This window comes from Taeniopygia guttata, chromosome 3 (genome assembly GCF_048771995.1).
Source record: "Taeniopygia guttata chromosome 3, bTaeGut7.mat, whole genome shotgun sequence".
Lineage (NCBI taxonomy): Eukaryota > Metazoa > Chordata > Aves > Passeriformes > Estrildidae > Taeniopygia > Taeniopygia guttata.
The window spans coordinates 69,741,324-69,764,965 of NC_133027.1; the positions used below are offsets into that span (position 1 = coordinate 69,741,324).

The window sequence follows — 23,642 nt, forward strand, 5'->3', positions numbered from 1 at the left end:
CTATATATATTCCAAAACGTGGATATGGCCCTTGAGGATATGTTTTAATGGTGAACATGATGGTGGTGCTAGATTGACAGATGGACTTCATAATCTTAGAGGTCTTTTCTGACCTTTACAATTGCTTGATTCTATGATCCTAAATAACAACATCATTATTTTCAGAAAAGAATGTTGTCATAAAAGGTCAAATAGGAAAACCAAGTTTAATGTCTTAGCCCTCATAATAGATCTCTAAATCTAAGCTTTCTAGACCAAGACAGCTAAAAGAAACTAGATAGAAATAAGACTCATGGAAAAAAAAAAAAAAAAAAAAAAAAGGCAGCAACAGCGAGGAGGAGCTAAAATAGAAATGTAGTAATTTTCTAAATAACAAAGTAGGTGTCCCTAACAAATGCACAGTGATTAACACTTTCTGTCTATCTCTGGAAAGAGGCTCCCAGTCACTTCTTCCCTGCTGCTTCATTGGCAATCATCTGATTTTGATTCCATAGGACAAGCTCAGAAATTCTCCTGGGTAAAAGCACTGCAACTTTTGTAGATAAGGGTATTAATTCTTAAAAAGTGAGCATTACACTGCATGATGCATCTCCAAATATTGTCAAAGCTCAGAAGCAACATGCAGGTCAATGCAGAAGATGGGAAGACATAAAAAATGCTTTTCTATGAGATGAAAAATGCTGTAGTGTTCAATAAGGTAAGAGAACCAACATAAAAACAGATTGAAACCCTTACCGTATCTAATGAGGCAGCAGCACGAAGGTCTGGCAGAAAGCCAACTTCAAGAAGATGTAGAAGAAAATCCTGGTCCTCAATTCCATAGACCCTGTCAAGGAACAAAACCATGGCTGCCTTGTGATCTGGGCAAAACCCCGCAGACATGTCAGGTTCCACCACAGTACCATCTAAAAGGAAGAAATAAGACTTCAGTGACAAGGATTCTCCTTCATCAGCAGACTAGGCAGTCATGCTGCTACCTAACAGAGCTTTTGAATCTCTGTTAACCTCTAGGCATCTCCCCCATATTTTTGTTACACAAAGGAAACCTATTTGCAGTTAAATGAAAAAGAATGCATAAGACAAATTCTACCCAGGGACCTCAAAGTCCCTGCATGCTTTTCTGTTTATTCTTTGTATATTAGGAGATTCTTATATTCTAAATGGTAAGTACCTAAGCATTATAATTAACCCACATAACTACCTAGTTCTCAGCAGAAGCAGATGGAAAGTAAAAATTACAAGAACACTGTATCAGAGATCCTGGAAACGCAGCATTGCTGAGCATATCTTTAATGTATGACAAAGAATTAAGAATGTGCTAACAAGTCCTATCTATCTCAAAATTTTCAAAATATCTGAAAGGAATTCAGTGAAATATTTTAAAACTTCAGTACTTTCATTTTGGAAAGGAAACAAGTGCTTCTGTATCTCTGAGCTGCAGATTGCTCCTGAGATTTCACCTATATGTCTATCCCTATATGGAACATAAATAAGTAATAGTAAAATAGACTGATTGATCTTTTTATCTCTTCTACTGTAATGTATTGGAAAATCTTGTGCTAAGAGTGTCTAAACAATCCAGACTGCATTTATAATATCTTTTCTCCAGACACACAAAAAAGCAGAGGTAACTCCTTTCCCTTCCATAGACGTGCTCACATAGCTCCCATTATTGCAATCAGTTTTATATATGCAGGAAAAACAGAAATGCATTCGCCTATGTATTTTACACCTATCTCTTCACCATAGTTGCTGGAGAACAACTCTGGTGTCTTAGTAAGATCTGCTTGAAGCAATTGGTAGTGTCAGAACAGCAAGAGCTAAGGATTATTATTGAGAAATGAGACTTCAGTATTTTAAAGAAAATTTATATCAGTGATTTAGGAGTACACAGAATTATTGATTACAGCATGCATAAAGATTTTTGAAATGTGTATGAGATACACATGATCTGTCTTTTAATTCTCATAAAAAATAGTTGAATTTCTAGAATTTTTTTAAATGCTGAAAAAAAGTTTGAGTGTCAAATTTCATAAATTACAAATCCTAAGAATAGGATGGGAGAAAAAGTGTAGAAAAATCTTACCTTTTGCTATGGTTGGCATGTGGAAAGCAATACTGATAACTCCCACCAAATCTTCAAGTGGAATCAAAGACCGTAGAATTGATCTGATTCTAATGGCTTCCCCTTTACCAGCATGGATTAGCTAATAAAAAGACAAATAAAAATTAACCAAGATCTTCTTTTTATCTTCTACACGAAAGAATAACTGCTCCAAAAATTGCATTATAATTAACAATGTAAATTTCATGCAATCTGCATCAATTTGCTGTTGTTTGGATGCAAATGTTCAAAGTCTAATCTACATGTCTGCTTATTAAATAAAACTAAGTTCATTTTCAAAACAGAAATTAGATAAAGCTGGTGAACAAAGCCTTAAATTATAACAGCATATGGTGGAAGGAGTGGGGAGGAAAAAAAAAAGCAGATTTTCAGATGGAAAAAAAAATAGGAGTTTTGTCCTGGTCAAATAAGACACTTTCAAGTATCTCAATTGTTTGTTTTGCTTTTTAAAAAAGGCAGCAAGACAGGGAGAAAATAAGACAATTTTTTATTCAAATGAAACCAGTATTCATACACTGACCTTATTGACTACATATATCTCTCCTCTCTCAAGTTATCAATCCCTGCACAAATCTGATACTGATCTATACTAATATACATTAATTAGGGCACATTCCCAGGTGAAAGGAGAAACTATGTATAACTAAATTTCTGAAGAATAATAATGTATATTGAATCATAAATAATATTTTCTAAGAGTTTCAATCTCTTACAAAATAAGAGATAAAGTTTTTGTAGTGTTTCTAATTCTTTGTATCTATGCCTGAATTAGTGACATCTTTTATTGTCAGTGAGAAAAATTTTGAGATATTGATGTGTATTGTCCAAGTATAATGCTCATCCCAATATTTTAAAAAAATGCCCTATTTACATGCAACTTAAAAAGTCTATTTAAAATAAGTATATAAAGAATAAAACCTTAGCTTATAGAAAATACATCACTCTACACCATCCCAGCAAATACTGACATTTGAGGAATTTTACTGCCACAATAGACAGTCAAACAAACAAACAAAAAACAAAGGCAAGGGAACAATTCCTTTAAAAAGAACAGCTTCTGAGGACCTTTTTCCCTTGGCAATCAGAACAGGACATTATGTCCACTAAGATACTCTGTAGCCATACCACTGCTTTATCACCTGATAACACGATACTCAGCAAAAAAAGGAATGTCAAACCCATGACCAGTAAAACAAGTATGCCTTTACCTTCCAGTGTATGAAGATATAAAACTTACATGCATTTCAGGGGCACAACGTCCTAAGAGATCAATCAAGGCAGCATAAAAGGTCATTATTGCATTTCCCATGTGAATAGTGTCATCCTCTTGTTCTTCTATTTCACTGTAATTAGTTAGATGTTACAACAAATAAAAGATTGTAAAAAAAAAATTAATGTTTTTAACAACCATAATAAATAAAGAAAATCAGCTCATAGGTGTAACAGCTTACAGAGAGTGACTTCTGTTAACAAATGGATTTACAGCAGACTAAGACAGAATGTATTTTGTCCCTAAAAGATTGCAGCAACATCTCCATTATGACCACAGGTACCATTTATCTGTCTCATTTTGCATCAGTGGACTGACTTTTAATGGAATGAAAAAGACCAAACAGAATTCTAGAGATGTCTTAATATTTAGAGAGAGTTACTTAAATTAACAGTGCAGAGGAAGCACTGTTTAGCAAAAGATAAATCTCTCTCCAACACAGAATCCAAGGAAGACTAAACTGATAATTCACATATTAAAACAAAAAAGTCATTGCACATTACAAAAGAAATAAACAAATACAATGACGATGTAAGCAATTCTATTGCACCTACAGGGTTTTACTAGATCCATTACTCGGGGAAGGTCCATCTCTTGTTCGATCTTCTGATATTTGTATTGCCTCCTCCATGGCAGCAAGCAACCCATTGCCTCCTTCTCCTCTTAGAGCAGGACCAAAACACTCAGGCCGGCGAATAAGCAGTCTGACTACAACATTAGCATTCTCCTCCACACTCTCTCCTACCACACAGAATAAATATCAAAATACAAGATCATATCAAAAAGAGTTCTGAAATATAATCAGAAGAAAAGGTACACAAAAGAGCAGAAGGCCTAGATACTTTTTACTACAAAACAGTTTAAATATCACAACAGAGTTACATGAACACACATACTCCTCTATTACTGCAATGAAATGAAAAAAAATGTTTTTATTCAAAATCAATTATAGCCAAGGAATTAACTATGCAATAAAGGATGCTTAAAGCACCACTACATTTCAGTAAAAATTCAGTCAAGTGCAAGGGTTAATGAGGGGACCAATATAATAGCTTGTACACTAAAACTGGACTATCTAAATCTTCAGAAAAAGATAGGGCTTTGGGTCTGTATCTACAATGAATTTATCACAAAAAGATTTCGGAATCTCTGCTCTACTTCCAAAGGAGATATGGGCATTTCAAAAACCAAAGCTGGATACAAAAAATGGGGCACAGGTTCACAGGACCCTAGATGCCCATTTCACAACTCATATAAGTTAATGTATGTCTTTAATAATTCTACCCTTTCTGCAGGTTCTTTAAATTCACAGTAACTTACAAAGTTAGCTTGTCTTACTATTTAAAATTACAAACTTAATGAGATATTGGAGGAAGTTATAAAATGTTTAGGCTTCTACTCTACCATTGCAAAAGACAGCAAAACGAAGAAAATCCAAATATCTTTCTCCTTCAACTGGATTCCATCCGATGTCTGGGTAGCCTTTACAAATCAACAAAGGACAACTCTGCAACCCACATCCAGCCAAGTAGCGAACCACCTAAAAGTTGGACGAAAAATATATTAATTGTGAAAAAGAAAAGAAGTGTAGCTTCAAAGGAAAGCATCCTCATACATTGTCATATGGTATTATACCATTATGTGGTATATATTATATATATATATATATATATATACACCATTATATGGTATTATACCATTGTGATATGGTATCCTCAATCTCTTATCCCTGACAAAATTGTATCATGCCTTGGGTAAATCAGAAGAGCACCCTCTTTCTTAGCTCACTTTTCCAGTTATTTCCTACTCCTGCCATGAACTGCATGAACTACTTATCTCAATTCCATCATTTCTCTTTCTAGAATATGCTTCTGCATATGTTACCTCATTTCTCTTGCAACTCTGAGCATTACAAATTAGTAATTTTGCAATACTCCCCAACCACACACCATCCATACTCAAAAACACTCCCTGTAACTCAGGACTATTGGCTCAGTAGTAGCTTTCAGTTGGCCCTTTCCTTTCTGAACTGTAAGAATTTTAGCCTTTGGCCAGTTTGTACAGCTTCTTGCTGAGCACTCATAAGAATTATGAGACTGAAAATGTCCTTTTAAACACATATGGTCCATCTTCCTATTCCAAGTAAAGAACATCTGCCCTTTTATTACTCCTGACAGATGTTTTCCAATGAAGATTAGATCATTTCCAGAATCTGAGGCCTTCAAAAATAAATTGGATATTGCAATTCCTCTGTCTTTTCTTAAGAAAGTTTTTAGTGTCTTCCTTGAATCTTTCTTTCCATTATTTAATCTGCTTTTTTTATCCACTACTGACAGAGTAACTATTATTCTAGTCCTCCTTGCAGCAGCAATTTAGACATACTACAAAATTGTCATGGATTCTCTTGAGTGTTTTATTCTTTAGTGTAATTAATCTAAATTTCTTAAACTGTTCTGAAACAGGTTTAAATGTTAATCAGGAAAATACAACAGATATAGACAGATATCTATAGGAAAACTTGTCATATATTGTAACAAGTTATCACAAAGCTCCTAGCAAACCTTATTGCCTCATGTCACCTCTGACTGTCACCATTCAAAAGAACAACAAAGAAATATTTTAGCAACCAAGTTTTGTTGGATATGGACTGCATTACTCCAAAATTAAAAGCTGCCTTTGAAGCAATTCCTTTTGGCTACAACAGTGTGTAATCACCACAAATTCAGTTCAACTCTTCAGGCCACCAGCAGAAAAAACAACCAACCAGATTCTCAGTCTTCCCCTGAAAAGTACCAGAAACTCCCATAGAATCTTGGATTTTGCTCACTCCAAGAAATGGGCATCTTTACCTCTTGACAGGGGAAAAAATGCTTGATGAAGAAGCTACCAACCTTCTCCAGATCAGGCTCCCTTAACGCCAGAGCAAGTTCATTGTTATCCATTACGGATGCTGCAGCAACATCTAAAGGAGTTGACCCTCGCATAGAAGGAGAGGCTGTCAAAATAACATTTAGTTTTAACACCAATTTTATAAACCCCAACAAATTCATAGGAAACACATTAACTTTTTTTAGTAAGATGCCACATTTTGTATTGGTTAGCACATGATTATAAATATATAATTTATACATCTCACTTTATAATAAATCATTTTGCACTTGCATGAAATTTGACACTGATATGAAATGAAAATACAATATGAATGTTAAAGCTAAAACCAGCCTGTCTTGCACATTCTTCTTCTCATCATATACTTTGTTTTAAGACCTCATTCTTATTTTCCTAACTGTCACAACTCTGTTTTGAGGAAAATACAGTAATGATTTTATTTCTAATACATGGACATGCCACCAAATTCACTGAAATAGAAAATATATTTATGCTTTAAAATACATGATTATAATGTATGTATTTCTTTTAAAAATGGCTACCAATATAGCATTAGAAGAATCTAAGGTTTTCATATTGACATTCCAAAGGCATTTGATTTGGGCTCTTTCGCTTCAAAAAGACTTTGAGTTTACACTTCGGTTCTATCCCTTTATATCAATACATTTGTAAACATTAAAAAATTTCCATGACAATTCCTAAATACCTATATGTTGTCAATTTCGAGTACTAAATTAAATAAGCATAAATATACTTCCTCTACAACCGTTCAGGCAAGTAAAAGAAAATAAACATGTTAAGAAAGTTTCAAGGGTTATTTCTGGGCATCTAATCAAGGAAATTATATCCGTGTTTCTCCCACTGGCATAGCTGTATACTGACCAGTACACAGAAGAAAGTGTAGGGGTGGAAGCTTGAGAAAGAGAGGTAAGCCTTAATGAAATGCTGCCAATATGAATTATTCTCTTTGTAAAAACAGGAATATATTCTATTCCTCAACATTAGCAACTAACCACTAAGTCTCTCTGAATGTATACAACATAGTGTAATATACATATACAACATATACAACATATACAACAAAGTGTAATAAATTAGCTCAACTTAGTGCTATGTCAGTGGGGTTTTTTAAAGCTAGCAATACAGTTAATGAAGATATTTTGCACCGGAAATATGAGAAATTTCAATACACAGTGAGTAAACAGCAGGATGAATAAAGATACAGGTGGTTTCATATGTAAATCAGCAGTAAGTTTTAAATTTTATTTTAATACTTACCAAGGCCAACACTGCTATTTTCCAATAAATAGCTAAGATGGTCAAACATAGCTTTTTGATTCTGTCTGCTGATGCGGCAAAAATAACATAGAAAACGACAGCAGTTTGCCACCATCTTTGGGAAAGTGATTTCCTAAGAAGCAAATAAAAACAGACTGAAATTCAAACTCTAATACAGATATAAAACATGCAAATGATCATTTATATAAAACCTTCTAACATACTAATATGTAGGTGGTATACTCATTGCTTCTCAGAGAAATTAACTGCTTAGGTTTCTCACTGGAATCAACAGGACTTTCCCAGGTAAATAGTAGCTTCAAAGATCAAGATATAAGCTTTAAAAACTAAAGCTGGAATCACCCACAGATTCTAGATTCAACCATGAAAGAAGGTGCATATTCAGTTTCATAGAGTAATACTGAGTTGGCTTTTTTTAATTAATTGATAAAAAGATCTACCCATTAAAACATAATGAACATAGGAAGTGCTATAGTTTTTTCTTTAAAGCATCTAAAATTACAGTGCTAATAATACCTTCCTCTGGAATGGAAGGACAGATTCTTATAAAAAACTTAGTCAACTATTATGTTAACAGAAATTAGTAAGAAGTTATGATCCCAGTACCTCCATTGACAGCTCAGTGCCTTACAGAAAAAAGCTTTGAACAGCTCTATCATAAACTCTCTGCTTTCTAACAGTGAAATACTTTACCTTGGATTCTCCTCCACCAAGCACATTCACCATCACTTCCATGACAGTCTCATGCATGCCTAAAGCTCTCATGAGATTTGGATGTTGGTAAAATACTTTATTATTCATGATGTCTCTACAGGAAAACAAAATTTTAAAATGTTATGCACCAGTAGTTTACCTATTATGTTATTTGCAAAGCTGATTTACTGTGCAATTCTTCACCATCTCCTGAAGTAAAAAATTACCTCAGGGACTTTTTCCATTGAGTTTCAATCTCTCATGTCTGTTTTTCTATGCACATTGTGGAAGAATGTGACCTTTGTTTTCCCATATTATAGTTAATGCACTAATTACCTCTTGATTACACTGGAGTAGAAGACACTTCCACTTTCATTAGAAATTCCATTCAGATCTAAAACTCTGTTCTGAGAAAAGCATCATCAAAACTGCTATATTATTTTCTATTTTAAATTCAATTATGCGATATTTTTTGACACAAAATGCCTTTTAGATTATTAAAATGTGGAGACATTTGCTATCTGCCATCAAAAGCAATAAAAATTGTAGGGGAAATAGGTATCCAGCTATCTTCTAAGTGTCAAAACCAGAAGCTGCACAAATATTATTCACAAGTTACTGTTTAGCATAACTCTCCTACATATTTCATCAGAACAGATTTTCATATTTAAAATCAGACTTTAAGATCATAATGTCAGTATTTTATTTGACATCGTATATCCAATGAAAATGTCTAGTTTAAAGAGTAATTAAATTTCTAAAAAATGTAATTAGTCTTGAAATCAAATATAACCCCTAAATAACTGTGAAAGCAATTAAACCATGGGAGAAAAGGATTAGCTGGTCACTAGAGAAAATAGTGTTGGCAACTGTTCAGATTTCACTGTACGTTTTAAACAGTTTTGGTTTTTTTCTTTCTGACCTAAAACTCCTTCTCTCAGGCAGTGAAAATTCAGCCTTTTAAAAGATGAGATGTGAATAAGACTATTTAACACTGAGGTTTTGATTCCCAGGAATTTTTTCCCCAAAACCTAAAACTGAATTTCTTATCAGTAATGATGCCTCCAAAAGCTATCTCACCTCCTTTCTGCACTAATGCTTCAGGCTTGAAAAAACACCTCAATGGTATCAATCTTCCAAGACATTCTAAACTCCTGGTTATCTGCAGCAGCTTTCTTTTATGGAAAGCAGTACAGAAACTCAAAATGTCACCTCAAGGGCTGGCCAAGCAACATTGCCCTACTTTGCAAATTACATCCACTTTCAGAGTTCTGTTTAACTGTGAACTGTATTATAAAATGTCATGCTTAGGGAAAAAAAATCTTAACAGCATTTCTGAGGAAACTGAGTTTTAAAGCAGCAATAAGTAACACTTCAATTTCTCAGCTGAAAGAAAGGAATACCACTCACAGCAAAAAAAAAAAGGTATTTCTGAAAAGGTGTTGGAGCTCAGGTTAGCCTATAAAAGGTACAAATACCACAGCTGGGTAACTTACAAGCTAAACCAGATATTATAGAGGCCACCAAGAAAGGTGATAGGAAGAGGTAGTGAGAACAGTAGCTTAAGTTACACCAGACTTTTATGTATCAGCAAAAAAAAATATTAACATTAAATATATTCAGTAAATCTTGGTTCTTAATTCACAGTAGAAAATGTTGAGGAAAAAAATGTATAAGAACTAAACACAGAATATGACAAAAACCAAATCTAGTAATCACTCACTCATTTTAAATTTCATAAACTGGAGTGAAATGAAACATTTTCAATCTGTATAAAAAAATTTAAAAATAGATTTGGAAATGCCAGTACTTCATGTCTCTTGACAGATGCCAGACTCTGCCTTTTTTGACAAAGCCTTACCATAAGTATGCCAAAGACTTCAGCAACCATGAAACACTGATGAGACCTGCTGGTAACCTGAGAAGTAGGCATTGTTTATAATGACAATACAAAATTGTGTATAGACATTATTTGGATATTTCAGGTTTTCAGAAAGCTAAAAAAAAAAAGTATTTTATACAACAAAAGCTTTGCTTCTGTTTTCATTCCTGGCATTCTTTATATGATGCTGTCTTTCTTTCATTCTCATTGCTCTTGCTGATTGGAGATTTTCAGTAGATTACAGCTGATGCTTAAAATCAAAAGACATCTCTTTGAAAAACATGAGAGAAAAAAAACAACTAACCTCTTTCCTGCTAGAGACTATTATGTTTGCTTTACTGTTTCCTCCAATTGACCTCCTTATTAGCCTATACTTCACTATTATTAATCATATAATTAGGAAGAATAACAGTGTGTGGACTACTTCCCAGCTCAAACATACCATCTACATTTAGTACAATAAAAAGGATGGCATATGTACAGACATGGGTAGGCACAACTGCATTAACTGACTGCTGTAGGAAATCCTATGTATCAAGAGCCAATAGTCAGTGCATTCATAGAAAATGGATACTATTTTTGACAAGATTCTTCGCAGCCATACTATTTAAAATGTAGCAATAAGAAAGGTTCTGATATCATAAAATATTACATACATCTTTTCAACTTTTTTCAGAAGTCTTACAGATGTCAACTGCTTCTCCCCTCATATGATACCTATAACGCTGCAAAGGTTTTATCTCACTACTGAGGATACTGTATAACTGAGAGCAGTGCCTGCGTTTACACCCATATTCAGATTCAAACTTCATGTACAACCTTGGCCATAACCAAAGAGCAAACAACAAAATAAAATCTGTAAATAAAGAGAAGTTACACTCCAGTTATTTACCCTAATCCACGAATCATAAGCTTCTCCTCTTCCTTCCCCATTCTGACACTGAGCAAGGAGCGGATTTGGCCAAGGGATGCCAGAAGGTTGATGGTGTCTTCCACAGACACGCTATTTATGGTGTAGGTCTTTGGTAGGGCTCGAACCAGACCACCAATGCCATCATACTGGCGATGCAGCAGCACAAACATGGCCCTCACTAACTCCGGGTCTTCTATCACTGACTCCTGGGCCCAACGCACCATCGTGTCTGAAATCAACTGCTGGAGAGTAGCTGTGAAGAAAACAAATAAATCACAAAATAACCACTAATTGCTCATCTCCCTACTGCTAGTCCCTCAGAAGCCACTATGCAACATTAATTGGAATTAATTTAATTCTTAAGAAGCATCTTAGTATTTCTTCAGCAGTCTATCAAAGAAAAAGAAAACCACACGAGAGAAGCAGAAATATTTCAAAACCAAAAACCTATACTAAAAATTAAAATGAAACACAAAAATTTATGAAGACATACAGAATGCTCATGAAGTCACTAGATTTATTTCTGTATATTGCTTTCAATATTTTTCTATGAATACAGGTCTGAGGGCTTTTTTAGCCTATTATGAAGTAATGCTGAAAAATTATACTGGTAGCACATGTAAATGATATTCATTTATATGTCTAAGCTCTGTACCCACTCAAAGTTTTATAATGTACACAACAAAATAATTTAACTTATTCTTTTACCAAAGACAAAGGCCTTTCAAAAGAAATAAAGATACTAATATTAAATGAATGGCAAGTCATCATTTGCATATTCGCAGTTCAGTCTCCAGTGAAGCAAGAAACCTGTATCTGGCAGTGCCACTGATAATCTTTATATGTATGTTTGGGAAAGATATGTTTATATAGACAAGTTGTGTAATTGCAGTTAAGGTCATTCCAGGTTAACTCAAACTAACAAACAAAAAGGAAAGTAATTACAGAAAGATACTGAAGAAATAGGAGTTTACAGAAAATACAAATTTAACAGAAAAAAGAATTTGTGCTAATACAGGGAAAGGGGTAAAAAGAGCAGCAATAATGTATGCCATTGCTACTGTCCAGGCACTACTTTATAGGTGTTTCCATTGACATAGAATATGGCATTTTTTAAGAATAGAAACACTTTTCAATTAAGGAAAAAGATGAAATGTGTCTGGGCTGATACTTCAGAAAGACTGAAATAATTAGTAACAAGAAGGGACACAATCCTAAGGGTTTTTTTGTGTGGGTTGGTTTGTTCTGTTTTGGATTTTTTTTAATGAAGAATCCTAGGAGCAGGCAATCACTTTGTTCCTTTTTTGATAACCACAATACTGTATTTCACCTACCTGCGGGTCTGTTTGTTTAATATAATAGTCTTTCTACCAATATGAGAAAGAGAGAATCAGGTTTTATAGAGCTTTTATGCTTACTACAAGGGAAAAAAGGAAGAGATAAGATTCATTACCAGATTCTGTGCAGACCTAGCTTCTAATTACCACGTAAAAATAAGGACATTTGAAAGGGCCACATACCACAAAAAAGGGGGTAAAAAAGATAAAAATAAAGGCAACACTGTCAAATAAAAAGATAAATAAAATTTAAATAGTTGGCACCAACTGCAGAACTAGGAAGCCACTGGCAGTGATTCTTATCAAGATGAAAAGGCAGAAAGTATCAGAAAAAATGACAGAACAGCAGTTACAGTCAGCAAATCTTGAATTTTAGGTTGGGTGGGGAGGCTTCTGCTAATTACGGTCTAATTGCAGATTATTTCATATGGTAATCTTCATGCAAATACTGATTTGAAGCTGCTGCAGCTGAGGAAGTTCTCACAAAACAGGACCTTGCTACAATTATTAAGTCTGCACTAAGTCTATTAAAAGCAAGATACATTCTGAAAAATTGATAAGCTGAAAAAAGATATGAGGCAAGAGTGCCACTAAAAGAAGTTTTCCTCTACATCCCACTGGGAAACAAATCTGACTAATAAATCCATCTGTGCTTGTTTTGGGTTAAGCTACAAACTTTAAGGAGCACAGATTTCTCTAAAAATACACCTTGTTTTGGCTGAAAATGTGTGAAGAAATTCCTTGTCTGCTTCTTTTCCCTTTTGAAATTAAGTTGCAATAAACTGATTGGATTTTGCTTACAGGATGTCTTATCATCCTCATCAACTGTCTTCTCATCTTGTTTCTTCTTCAGATACGTAACTTTTTCCATAAGGTATAGGAGGCGACCCCTAATGGTTGAATCACTGTTGCCATCCAAGGCTCCATCTTCATCTAGTTCAATTCCTGAAATTAAAAAAATGCACCAAGTAGTGAAAGAATAAAATTAAGCAAGATACAGACATCTTGTGTGTACCAACATAATTAAACTGAACTGTTGTTCTGCTCTGAGAGTTTTATATGGGACATGCTAAACCAGCATTTGAAACAAGTATAGAACAGGCATATGTGCCAAGCAGGAAAGTACAGGTAACCTTAGCAATTTAGCGTATAAATTGTGTGATGTTACACATAAAACATACAATAAATATATGTCCCCCAGTATGCATTTTTCCACACAAACACCGATGCCTGTGTTTTGGACATATGTAGCCCAGAAGTATATACAAAGTCCCTAGAGATACAGTGTGGTTGAAGTGATAGTAGTAAAGATTTTTAGGTGAAACATATAAAAAAGTGAAAGTACGAATGTTACAATAAATATACTTTCCAGTGATCAGTCAGAAGAAAGTAGCAAACCTCACAATACAATGCTCTTTCACGACATTACTATAACAAGCTATAAAAATGTAAAAATAATTAATGTGAAGATTCACTGAATCACAGAACAGCTGTGTTTGGAGTGGGCCTTTAGAGTCCAGCCTCCCATCTCAAAACAAGTCCAACTAGGATAAGTTGCCCAGGATCACGTCCAGTGAGGTTTTGAATATCTTCTAAGGTGAAGAGATTCCACAACCTCTCTGAGCAACCTATCATTGAGTTCCATCACCCTACAGTTAAGGGTTTTGTGGAGAGATCTTTAGCAGACTTGAATTTTATAGGGTGTTTCTTCATGATGTAACATCATTCTTCTCTATTTATTACATCTGGTTCTAGCTGTCTGCTTTTTGCATTAGATACAATTCCATTTCTACTAGAAGTTATTTTGTTATACTTTGTTGTAACAGGGCAATAGACACTACATTAAGCAATGACTAAGCAAATTCATATTACATACTAAATCATAATACAAATTATTTAGATAGCAGTCTTCTCAACCAAACTATTTAACAGTAAAAACACTGAAATGTCTTATCAATTGGAACACAGAGATGGTCTCAAATAACCCAAATGTAATGCCTGTTTTCCCGCAGTTATGCTACTCCCTGAGCTCTAGTTGTGCTTATTTGATTTGCAAACTTTCAATATATTGTCTCTCAACTGTTCTACAGAATATGAATACCCAAGTGGTGGCTGACTCAGCAAGTAAACATGGGACTTAGAATGTGTAACCATTTTACTTATTTTGCAATATACAGAGTAATTAGTTCTGCTCTATGATAATGCAGCCTCTGGCCCAAAAAATTCATTTCTACTTGTAGATAATGCAAATTCCTATTTTCCACTACAAGAAAAGGTTACAAAAAATTATGTTAAGTCATTTTAACAGAGCAGAATGATGGAAAACAAGTAAAGAAAAAATTGAAATAATCAAAAGATAAAGATTGTTTTCTTTCCAAATGTTTATCTAAATTATTTATTTCATCTGCATTTCCTGTTACCAAACAAGAAAAATATTGAAAAGCAAGAAAGCACTGAACAATGACCCAAGTCTGGACTGCTTGCCCCGTAAGGAGAGAATGAAGGAACTGAGTTTGTCAGCCTGCAAAAACAGATGCTTATGAAACAAAACATACAGCAATCCCTTCTAGTTTAACCAGATAAGGATAAGAATATTTCCTTGTTTTTTACTAAAAGCTAATTATTTTTATTTGATAATATTTAAAATTTGTACAGTATAATTTACAGACTATTCAGTTATATTTCTTACATAAAATTACTTATAAAATTTGCTTCTAAGCTAACAAAATTTAAAAGCTAAAAAAATATTCAGTAACAATACTTACCACAGTGTGTCATTAGGTCTTCATGGAAATCCAAGAGTTGATCCCGAATTTCTTCAGGGCAAGGACAATCATTTTTATCATCTTTAAAGTTCAGCAGCATGTTAATCTTAGAGAATACAAAGAAAAGACAAATTACACTGATCTCCAAAAGGAAAAACTTTCAAATCAAACAGAACTCTGCAACATAAAAAAACAAATAAAGTGCAACAAGAAAGGAACTGTCCATTGTAAGCTGTACCTGTTCCTGAGGAGGGGATCGAAATTCTTTTGTTTTCCTAGCTGTCAGGGCAGCAGACATGTTCAAGGCCTGCATCACTTCATTGTACCGGAAGCGCTGATTCTCCTGAAGCTTGGCCACAAAATCATCAGAAAATGCTACAATGGCTTCTATTCGGTGTCGCACTTGACAATCACACAGGTACTGGAGTAGGTGACACATCTGAGAAAACAAGGTTGTAAGAGACAAGAGTTGGCAAGCTAAGAAATATCTTCTGCATATTATGCAATAAGGATGGATGTCCTACAGCAACAGTTACTATCAAAAAAAGTGTCTGGATCATTTAATGCTGCTATTTACTACACGTAAAGCAACCTTACACCAGAAATATCTGGCATCTGCAAGGGATTAATGTGCCTCAGACACAACCAAAGCTACAGGGGAATGGATTTACCCCTTTCTTCTAGGGAATTTCTTTTCTGTTTGGATCCATAGAAATGAGGAATACTCTGTTGAAGGCATCAAGGAAGTAGTTCTTTTTAATGAAACCATAGTTGTTTGATCTATGGTAAGCAAGTTCATATCATCAGAAAGATACTAAATCTTCTCGTTTTCTGTAAGGAAATTATCTATTTAACTAAAAAAAATAATTTTAAATGCTTTATTCCTTGAAAGATAAATTACCACATGAATAAAACAGGAACAACCACTATCAAGGCAGTATTTTTACCTGTAATTTAACAGGTTCTGGAAGTTTCATCTGAAGGAGTCCTTCCTTTGGCATTTGCTCTCCTCTGGTTTCTTCCTCTCCTTCTTCTGACTTGAGCTCATCTGAACTGAACTCCTTCTCTGAGAAATCAATTTCATCCTCCTGGCTCAGTGCTTCTTTGAAAACTCGAGGCTCAATCAACTGCAGGATGTGTTTCAGATCCTCATTGTGGAAGATTCCCATAATTAGGAGGGTATAAAAGAGCTTGATGAGAGGAACAAACAGAAATTCTGTAGAACCTCCAACTGGATCTCTGACATGGAGGCTTCCCTCCTGAACAGCTTCAGTCAGCATCTCTATGGTTTTGGCCTTCAAAATTTCCAGAGGGAATTCAGGACTGAACTGAAAGCATTCACTGCTAATGCTTACAAAACTCGGAGAGGAAAACTGCATTCTTGGCCTTAATGAAGTGCTAAGTCCAATACCAGGAAGGCCGTGTTTTTTGTTTTCATCAGGAAACAAAGTAATACTCTTGGTCTCATCTGTCATTGGAACTATAAATTCATTATTCATCATCAGCCTGGCAGTTGCATAGGTATTGAGATGGATGTCAATGAGTAAGTCATAATATCCCGCACGTAATAATCCTGGCATGTATTTATTCTCAATAGCATAGAGAAGCTGAGATTCATCCACATGGCTACACAGAGCATGGGCCACTCTGTTGTTGCCTAAAGCACACACAGCTGAATACAATCGGAGGGTGTGGTAGTGAAATTTCAGCAATTCTTCCTGTTCTGTCAGCTCTAAAATATCAATTGTTCTGTGGAGAAGAAAAAACAGCATAGTAAATCACATATGCAAAAATGTCTTTTTAAGGGATTCAAACTTCTCCCTAAGGATAACATCAGCACAATATCAGTTCCAGGGATGGATTTTTTCCAGATTTCAGCATTCATGTGAGAAACACTGTCAATGTAATAATCAAGACTAATAACAAAATTTAATCTCAAATTAATTCAAGTCATTCCTAAAATCATTACTTAAACTACTTTCAGTGGGAAGAAAATGCAAATTATCTACTTAACACAGAATATTTTTCCATACTACAAACAAGAATTCACATAACTGAAAATTAGGGTTTTAAAACCAGTTGGGGTTATGATATTTATACATTTACTGGCTTTAAACCTGGAGGTGCAAAGTGGAAACAGACTAACCAGCACACTTAAAGAGCGTTCAGTGTCGGGGTTCTTGGTTTATTTTCAGTTTAGGCACCGGCAAAATGCTCAGATATTTGGATAACAAGGAAATCACAGAGTTAAATTCTTCAATTGTTTTAATTATAATGAGGAAAATTAAGGGAATTGAATAATTAAATAGGTCACAAATCTTGAAAAATCTCTACATAACCAGATTTTTCCTTATTTTACAGATTATCTTTAATAATTTACAAGCAGAGTAAATTTGGAGGGAATTCTCCCAATTTGGAGAGAAACTGGGAAAGGTTGGAAACAGAGTAAAAGGAGGATGATTTTAAAACACTGGAAATTTGTATAATTTTTAATATCAGTTAAAACACACCATCTTTATTTGTTTTATAAACAGAGGGAAGACCTTGGGCCTTTCTTATATAGATGGAATTACACGACTATGTTCATAATCCCAACATAATTCTTATACAGTACAAAACAAACATCAACCTGTTTTCCTCAGGAATATGAAGGGCCATGAACTGTAAAGGATTCAGGCACTGTATCATCCAGCCTTGACGTTCACTGATCCGAGACACATCCACCTTTAAGAAATGGTTTGGCACTCTGCTCCAAAGCACATGAGTCAGAAACTGGACATGGAGACGTGGGGGACATTGAGAGACTGGGTTTTTGTGCTCACTTTTGAATAATCCAGCAGATAATGGCATTACATTCTGGAAAATTCCAATGGAAGAGACAATCAGTTTCCTCATCTTTACCAAACACTGCATTTCTTTTCCAGAAATATACTCAACATATAGCGAAGTAGAGTAAAACAGGAAGTCAGCATTTTCACTCATTTTTAAAACAAGCTAGCAACTGTTGGAAGATTAGCTGTTTTTTTAAGAACAGCCAAATTTGAAATATAAACTTGACTGCCACATGTGGTTACTTCCTTGGACTCCACTTTTTTTTACCTCTTCTGATTTCTTAGATACCCAAGTATCCAAAGCAAGGTAGAAAAAGTCAGCTCAATTTTCTTGTGTTCTATCTGAATGTATTTTAAAAATTACTTTAAAACTCTGACCAAATTCTTGTGTTCTATCTGAATGTATTTTAAAAATTACTTTAAAACTCTGACCAAATTCTTCAGATACACCAGTCATTCATTCTGTCTGTAAAACTAAGAGATTTTCTTTCCCAACCCAAGTGATTTTGTTTCACAGGACTCAGAAAATTCTGATCACTTTCAAACCTTTTTATTCAATGTACTGTGTTTTAAATTCGTAAGTATTTAAAATATCAGCATTATTTACCTTTATTCTTCCCAATTCAAACTGGAAAACATTGGGACTTGTAGCTTGAGCAAATACAGCGGGAAACAACTTTGTACTTGGTTCAACCTAGATCAAACAAAGGGGAAAATTACTGCCATAACAGTGATGATTACATTTTCTCTACAATCTTGTACTAAAGCCTCTAATGATGCAGGCTAAGGATTCCCTTTTCCCCCTTCTCGCTGCAACACTGCATCAAAAAATACTCACCTGATAGTATGTGCCTAATTCCTTGCCATTAGCTGTGAAGGTCAGCAGGCCACTGGCAGCATCAACCAAGCAACCAATCTCCAGACCATTATTATTACGTCCTTGTCCAGGGCTCAAGCTCTCTCCTGCACACACCATGTAGCAGTTGCTGCGTTTTATACTGAATGTCAAAAGATAAATTAATTTATGAATGGTGTACAAAATTTCTGCAACATACTAAGAACAGCCTACTTGGCTGCAAACATACAGGGCCTTGTGGCCGGAAGCAATGGATCACATCCTAACCACTGCCAAAATCCAATGAAACATGGACATCATAACTGAAAAGATGACAGTGTATGAAAAATTTCAAATTGTTTGTAAAATTTGAAGATGAAACTGACTTTGCAAGTCAAAGTCTTAAATCATTTAATGCCAAGCATAACAAAAGCTTCTGGTAGGCATAATAATCTGAAGTGCTGAGACAAGCTCATGTACAGATTTTGGCCTTGCAAGTCAATATTTATAGGATCAGAACATCAAACTTTTTAGAAAGCTGCACTATTTTACTTTTCAGTGCCTATTGATTTGACTAGACCATTAGTTCACTGTTTCTTTACAAGCACGTACAGGTGACAATTAAATTAACACTTTTTCCTACTACTGCTGTTTTAATTATTTTTTTCTGCATCAATCCAATTACATTAAATGGAGTGGATTTACACCTTATAAATTGAAAGTTGCTTGTACAACATAGGTCTTTTTAAGGAAATTGTAACCAACCTCTCATGAACCTTCCCTTTTTCGTCTCCCAGTGTAACTGTGACAGTACGCACTCTGTCCAAGTCAAAGCTTGTGTCATACTGGTGAAAGTCTGATGTAATCCAGCCCACCCAGACATTAGCAGGTTCTTGACCAGGAAATATTCTCACAGAATAGTAGTACTGTTAATAAAAAAATAATAGTGTATGAGTTTGATTCAGAATTAATTTACTGCTCTAAATATGAAAAGATATCATCTCTTTAAAAGTAGCATAGGCTTGTTCAAGTGCAAACCACAAGCAAAGCAACAAAGACTATAAACACAAACCAAAATACTGCCAACAAAATATACATTTTAAAACAAAAAAAATGGACAAGATTAAAAATGTAGCTTATATGCTTGTATTGAAGGTTTCTGCTTCATAGCATTGTAAGCTATATTGCTACAGCAACTATTATTTTTATACTACAGGTGACTCAGTTTCTACTATCTAATATCTTTTAGAAAGAGAAGAACACATCCAGAAGAAGAGTGTTTGTTTTCTTTTGAACATTGAGGAATGAGTGCTTATGAAGCTGATCTTGTCAGAGAAAGGTCTACAAAAACTGCAAAAAACTTTCACTGGGAATTCCATTAAATAAATATTCTGAAGAATTAGTAGAGATGTTTTCAAATGGTCCTGAACATTGACCTACTAGTTTAATGTACCTTTTCCAATTTATTCCATTGTTCTAAAACTGTTTAACTTCCTGTTTAATGTAGTGCTATCAACAGTAGTTTCAAATACAGATTAAACCAGTTTATAGGTTTTCACTTGGAAACGGTTTTAGTCTGACAAAGAAATCAAAATAAAAGAAACAAAACAGTCTCAACCTAAGTAAAAGTTCAGAATTAGCATAGAAATTTAAATTGAAAATTAGACTGTTTCTGAAACTCTTACAACAACAAAAAAAAAAAACAACAAAACATGTAAGTATTTAAAAAACCCAAACCAAACTAAAAAACCCCAAACAGGTAAAACATCAATCCTATATTACAATACCGTGGAAGTTTGCATCAAGTAATCATAGTCATCCCTATCATCTGCTAGTACATCCTCAGTAAGCCGTGCAGAGTGACTCATGCTATAATCTGGCTTTGTCCTCCTGAGCATAAATCTGCAATAAAAAAATTAAAATATCTAATTAAACACAATCACAAAGGCAAATTATTCAGAAAAGAGAAAGTGACATTTTTTAAAGCCCGTAAATTAATTCTGGCCTTAAACTGTATACTCAAAAGTTACTTGACTGATTTGTCAGACTTTAGTGGCATTTTCCTCTATTTTGAGAAAGTAGAAGGAGGAGGGGTGGGAAAGAGTAGCAAGCTACTAACCTTTGCTTAAGACGTGAGGGCTTTTCTTGAACATAATCTTTATGGTTATTGAGCTCTGGTTTTGTGGCATCTTTTTCTCTTTCTGTCCGGTCAGGAACTAAATGACCATGAGCAGTTTTCATTAGAACCTCAAAATCAGAATCAGCGTCATAATCTTCCAAGTCATTTTTTGGGCCAAAAAGACCAGAGCCTGGTAACCCTCCTGCAGCTGATCTGGAGAACACCTCAGCACATTCAATGGGCATACTTAATCGAAAAAACATGACATCTGTTTTACTGTTCTGTGAACCAAAGGACTTCTGTGTGACCTTCAGACAGGGGCAGCTGTCTATGGTCCCATCAATTCTCATCACCTATGAAACACAAAGATGTAGGGTTTTTTAAGCTGATACTTTTTCTGCCATGTAAACATTCAATTTCTATTTCTACAATAAGCATACATGACTTGCAAAACTTGCAACAGCATGGTGTCAAAGTCTAATTCATTGCAATCATGTGCTGCCATTTTGAAGGGAAATAAATACTATGAGAAGTGAATGGTTTTTGTTGCTCCATTGTTAAAATTAAAAAAAAAATGTCAGAAAGAAATTATGCCTCTCACCATAACTCTTTGCAACATAAATCCAACTCTGCCCAGAACAACACAGACCAAGGAATAAAAATCATGCATGTACATATGAAAGAACATAAATTGTTTCTTAAATACCACACACCAGCTGAAAAAGAGGTCTTATTATATAATTTCAGAAGGATTTCATGGCAAGCTTACAAGGCATGAATTCAGTTCTATCAAGATGCACAACTGACTGGGAAATAAGTGTTCATGCAATTGGCGAATATTTATTACAATCAAAACAAATTAGCTATGGAAAAATCAAAAAGTATGTGCACTAGAACACATGGTTATCTGTTATTTTAAAATGCCCAGTTTCTGGAAGTTGCTTACATAGCTCACACTGTACAAGGAGCTCTTAATGAGGATGTCTTGTATAATATGTCTCTCAGATTTTCATGTTAACAGACATCACAGGTTTTGTAGAAAGAAAAACTACCAATCGAACAATTACAGACTTTGCAGCCCTACTGAACGTAAGAAATTTGTGACAGGTGTAAGGTTCATTCGGAATTGGGTCAACATGTCACATTAAAATCTTGTTTGGAAGTACAAAAGTAGAAACATAAACATACTCAGGTGTCTAGGAACACTAGGATCACAAACCTCAATATGTTCATGGTTTTGTGGCACTGGTAGAAACTGAGGAAGCCTTTTACTCAGCCAAATGGTGATGTCTCTGTTTGTATTAACAGCAAAGGGTTCATACCCTTCCTGTAAGCCACATATAGTGAAATATTTCAGAGTGCTGACATCTTTTCCAAAGTTCATTCTTCCCACTTGAGATGGGCCCAGGCTGCACACAGGTAGAAATCCTTAAAACAAGATGAAAGAACACATGGGTTGTGCAAAATGAATATCAGTGAACTGCTCTCTTTCATAACTGAATTAAAAACAATTTGTGGGGGAAAAAACCCTAAGAGCAAAGATTATAAAGGTAAGTAATCATCACATATCACATCTTGCATATTCATTATTCATACTATTTTAAGAGAATCTTACTTCAAAAGTAATACAGTACTTGTCCATGCAGCTATAAGAGTGGGAAAATCCTACAAATATGAACAAAGTGCATGTCATAGATTTCTTTCAAAAAGAAAATTAATTAATTTTAAAAATTCAGAAAACTCTGGTTCTGGAAAATAAGAACTGAAAATATGACACCATAGTTTCATGAAAAATAAGGCATTTTGGTTTCGGATTGTGTTTTCTGTCTTATCTTTTGAATCAGCTTTACATTTGTATGAATCTTGCTGTTTCACTAGCACAGGGAACACATTTGTGACTTCTTTTTACATTTTTTTTTTCTTTCATGATTCCCCAGAATGGGCAAGGGCACTTTCCACATTCTGCAGGCATATTTTCCTTTTTATTTTCTCTTGATGTCAGCTTCACTGTCTAAAAACCTAAGAAAATCTTTTATTTCTTCTATTTCTTTTCATCCTTCTTTTCAATTTCCACAGCTACAAACTATTATGCAGATTCATTTGACCTAGTTATTAACAAAATGCAATTTCTTTTTTATCAACAAGAAATATGAAGCTTTGTTCAGTGATTCTGATTCATGTGAATATAACAGGTATTGAAAAATATAAGGACAAAATACAAAGTAGTTCCTCACTTTTCTTTAGGTTCCCAGCTTAAAAAAAAAACAACAAAAAAAGCAACAACAACAACAAAAAAACCAACCAAAACAAAACAAGGAGAATATCTATTCACAATGTTTGTTCTTCAGAGACAAAGCCAACTCCAGAGCACCATCTACAGGAATTACTGTCCATCAGATAAATGATCAGCATTCAGTACCATATTTTGAAGATTTTACTACATATACACAAGACTAGTTGCCATGTGTATTTATATTAGACATGACAAATTTAATGACGTAACACAATTTGCCATAAATTGAAGTCCAGATTTTTATCTTCCCAGCTTGGCTCTTAAATCACGAGGCATCAACTCCTCAGATAACACAGCTATAATAGATGACATGATAAACGTCAATTCTGCTAATGCAAACCCAGTGATGGACAATAATGCAAGTATTTTCCAGCACTAAACAGAACATAAA

At 34.5% G+C, this 23,642-nt stretch overlaps 1 protein-coding gene across 11 annotated transcripts in view; it reads right to left on the minus strand.

Moving 5' to 3' along the window:
- RYR2 (ryanodine receptor 2) overlaps positions 1–23,642 on the minus strand; it is a 370,524-nt gene that overhangs the window by 106,742 nt on the left and 240,140 nt on the right. For all 11 annotated transcript variants that reach the window (XM_030268235.4, XM_072927080.1, XM_030268232.4 and 8 more), the window contains 20 exons: positions 22,178–22,386; positions 20,959–21,311; positions 20,627–20,741; positions 19,605–19,765; positions 18,843–19,002; positions 18,612–18,698; positions 17,803–18,029; positions 16,121–16,922; positions 15,412–15,612; positions 15,174–15,279; positions 13,210–13,353; positions 11,051–11,324; positions 8,277–8,391; positions 7,563–7,695; positions 6,287–6,390; positions 4,800–4,935; positions 3,950–4,136; positions 3,363–3,468; positions 2,087–2,207; positions 736–905 (listed from right to left, as the gene is read on the minus strand). In XM_030268235.4, the coding sequence (XP_030124095.4) occupies positions 736–905; positions 2,087–2,207; positions 3,363–3,468; positions 3,950–4,136; positions 4,800–4,935; positions 6,287–6,390; positions 7,563–7,695; positions 8,277–8,391; positions 11,051–11,324; positions 13,210–13,353; positions 15,174–15,279; positions 15,412–15,612; positions 16,121–16,922; positions 17,803–18,029; positions 18,612–18,698; positions 18,843–19,002; positions 19,605–19,765; positions 20,627–20,741; positions 20,959–21,311; positions 22,178–22,386 (3,911 nt within the window). The remainder of the gene's footprint in view (positions 1–735; positions 906–2,086; positions 2,208–3,362; positions 3,469–3,949; positions 4,137–4,799; positions 4,936–6,286; positions 6,391–7,562; positions 7,696–8,276; positions 8,392–11,050; positions 11,325–13,209; positions 13,354–15,173; positions 15,280–15,411; positions 15,613–16,120; positions 16,923–17,802; positions 18,030–18,611; positions 18,699–18,842; positions 19,003–19,604; positions 19,766–20,626; positions 20,742–20,958; positions 21,312–22,177; positions 22,387–23,642) is intronic.